General features: G+C 56.1%; 1 protein-coding gene across 1 annotated transcript; it reads left to right on the forward strand.

Moving 5' to 3' along the window:
* Window positions 1–300: 300 nt before the first annotated feature.
* H310_06511 (hypothetical protein) lies at window positions 301–1,909 on the forward strand. Its single transcript, XM_008871615.1, has one exon. It carries the CDS (start codon window positions 399–401, stop codon window positions 1,800–1,802), a length of 1,404 nt encoding a protein of 467 aa, XP_008869837.1. The 5' UTR covers window positions 301–398; the 3' UTR covers window positions 1,803–1,909.
* Window positions 1,910–2,676: the final 767 nt, after the last annotated feature.

Consider the following 2,676-nt stretch of genomic DNA (forward strand, 5'->3'; position numbering starts at 1 on the left):
TATACCTACAGTTCATACATTTTGAGTAGAGAGCAAAATGTGGTGGACCTCTGTACTTTGTGAAATTCGTTCAGGACCACGATGGCGTACCACTCTGTCTCGCGAGGCAATCATGTCGCGGACGCAATCGGGCCATAATTACCCAGTTGATGGAAAATGATTGTCAAAACATACCCAGCCCAACAATTGTTGTGGATCACATTGCCGTCGCTCTGTACCTTTCGTTGGGGGGCGTTTGTAGTGGCCGTGTCAAGCAAAACTTGGTACGGTGATATAGTACATTGACAAGTCGTCGAGTCAGGAATACCTAGTGTTTGGACTGTACCTTCCTCGGACACCACGCTCTCAACAGCGTGCGCCTGCGACTCGAACACGGTCGATCTAGCCATCGGTTCTCGATGTCACTTCTCATTTGGCAACGTACAACCAACAACATGGTGCGCATTGCCGCGATCGCTGCCGTCGCCACGTCGGCATCCGCCACCACCATCTCCGAGAGCACCTTTCGTGCCCTGGAAACGCATGGGGTCGTCGATGTCTTGGTCACCTACAAGGCCGGCGTCGGACTCACTACGCTCAACACCGAGTCATTGCCGCGGAAAGCCCGCGCCCAACAAGTGTTTAACACGTTGACGAATGAAAACTTCGCCATCACCGAGTCCGCTGTGGAGGTCGCCAGAGCCGCCGGCGTCAAGTACACCCAATTCTGGATCGACTCCGTGGTCGCAGTCGAAGGTGCCAACGAGGAACTCGTCACCAAGTTGGGTGCCCTCCCGAACGTCGTCAGGGTGTCCCCCGTGGAAGAGTACGAGGCGCCAACCTTCGATGTCGACATCGTCGCGACCAACGAATGGGGTCTTGAGAAAATCGGCGTTCCCGCAGCCTGGGCCCGCGGCAACAAAGGCAAGGGCATCGTCGTCGCTAATATCGACACTGGTGTCCGCGGCACGCACGAAGCGCTCAAGGGCAACTTCCGCGCCTTGAACGGCTGGTACGATCCCTCCACGAACTCGTTGGCTCCCACCGACCACAAAGGCCACGGAACCCACACAATGGGGACAATAGTCGGTATCAACGGCATTGGAGTCGCCCCGGAAGCCCAATGGATTGCGTGCGGCGCGTGCCCTGGCAAGTGCTCTCAAACTCTCTACTTAAAATGCGCCCAATTCATCCTGTGCCCAACCGACACGAATGGCCAAAACCCCGACTGCTCGCTGGCACCTCACGTCGTCAACAACTCATGGAGCACCCGTCAAAACGGCAAAACGTGGTTCGAAGCGTCGATCCTTGCCTGGCGTGCGGCCGGCATCATTCCCGTGTTCTCGAACGGGAACTATGGTCCCAATTGCAGTACTGTTGGCTCCCCGAGTGACTCCCCCTCAGTCATTAGTGTCGGTGCCACGAACAAAGCTGATGCGTTGGCCACATTCAGCGCGAGGGGCCCAGACCCGCTCCAACAGCGAATCAAGCCGGATGTGTCGGCCCCCGGTACTATGATTCGTTCGGCTGGTTCATCCAGCGATACCGCGTACGTCACGAAGTCTGGTACGTCCATGGCCGCCCCCCACGTCACCGGTACCATCGCTCTGATCTTGAACGCCCACCCTGGTGCGACGTACGACACCGTGTACAAAATGATCGCTGACACGGTCGATACGAGCTCGTTGACGATATCCACGGCTAATTGCGGAGGTGTGGACAACACCAAGTACCCCAACAACGACTATGGGTACGGCCGTATTAACGCCAACAAGGCGTCCGCCCCGGCCCCGACTCCCGATCCCACCACGACCACGAGCTAAATGCACAGACATGTCCGAGGTGGTTTCACCCGCACACTGCTTCGGCAGCGTGTGTCGATGTTTAAATGAACTGTTGTTTGATCGAAAGAACCGATGGTGCATCTGCGTTTCAGTCGGCCATGCACCAAGCACCGAATGACGCTCGAGTGGATGCTTTCTTCAAGAGGCTTGATGCCGTCGCGGTCTTCACGCTTTGAAGGCGGTCGGACCTCTCAAGAGGCAGGGATGGATATGACTTGCGCAGCTGAGTCACACGATGAAGGGGTGGGTATGGCTGTGGGCTACTCCCGAGTGCTGCTACGAATTGAGGCGTACAGGGAGAAAGAAGCCATGTTTTGCCATGCATGTGTACACCACAGAGTTGGTAGGGCTATTTTGATGCGGCAGCGTTGGGACCGTGCTTGCACTTTGCCGCCACAAGGGTTTAACCTTTCAAGTCGCGTCGGTGCGACAGAAATGACGACAGGTGCTGAATGTACAGTCTGTACATTATGGCAAGCAACAATGCGATCAAACCTCAGCCTCGTATCCGAGGGCGCCCTCTACGACTAGACGAGTTCATGACGCCCTCTGCATCCAAAGCAATTTTGCGGTATCCGGGGGCGACAGGGCCCACATTGCAGGGGTGTCCTCCATGGTTGGCTCACACGAAATCATGGACGTGTGGCCTTTGTATGCTAGATCGAGCGATCAGGTACTTGCAATGGAAATGTATCTCAGCCCCCATCGATGTGAACCCTGATTTTGAGTGTGGTGAAAGTTCTCGACGGCAACTTGGATCTGCCAACGGACGCTGAGCGACGTGCCCTTGAACCAATTGTGCGCGCAATTCTCGTCGATCGCCAATGTCGACACCCTCGAGTGTCCGATGCGG

The sequence above is a fragment of the Aphanomyces invadans genome (assembly GCF_000520115.1).
Source record: "Aphanomyces invadans strain NJM9701 unplaced genomic scaffold supercont1.11, whole genome shotgun sequence".
Lineage (NCBI taxonomy): Eukaryota > Oomycota > Saprolegniomycetes > Saprolegniales > Verrucalvaceae > Aphanomyces > Aphanomyces invadans.

Excerpts from the sequence above, each read along its gene's own strand:
- H310_06511 (XM_008871615.1), top strand. The coding sequence starts at position 399 with ATGTCACTTCTCATTTGGCAACGTACAACCAACAACATGGTGCGCATT.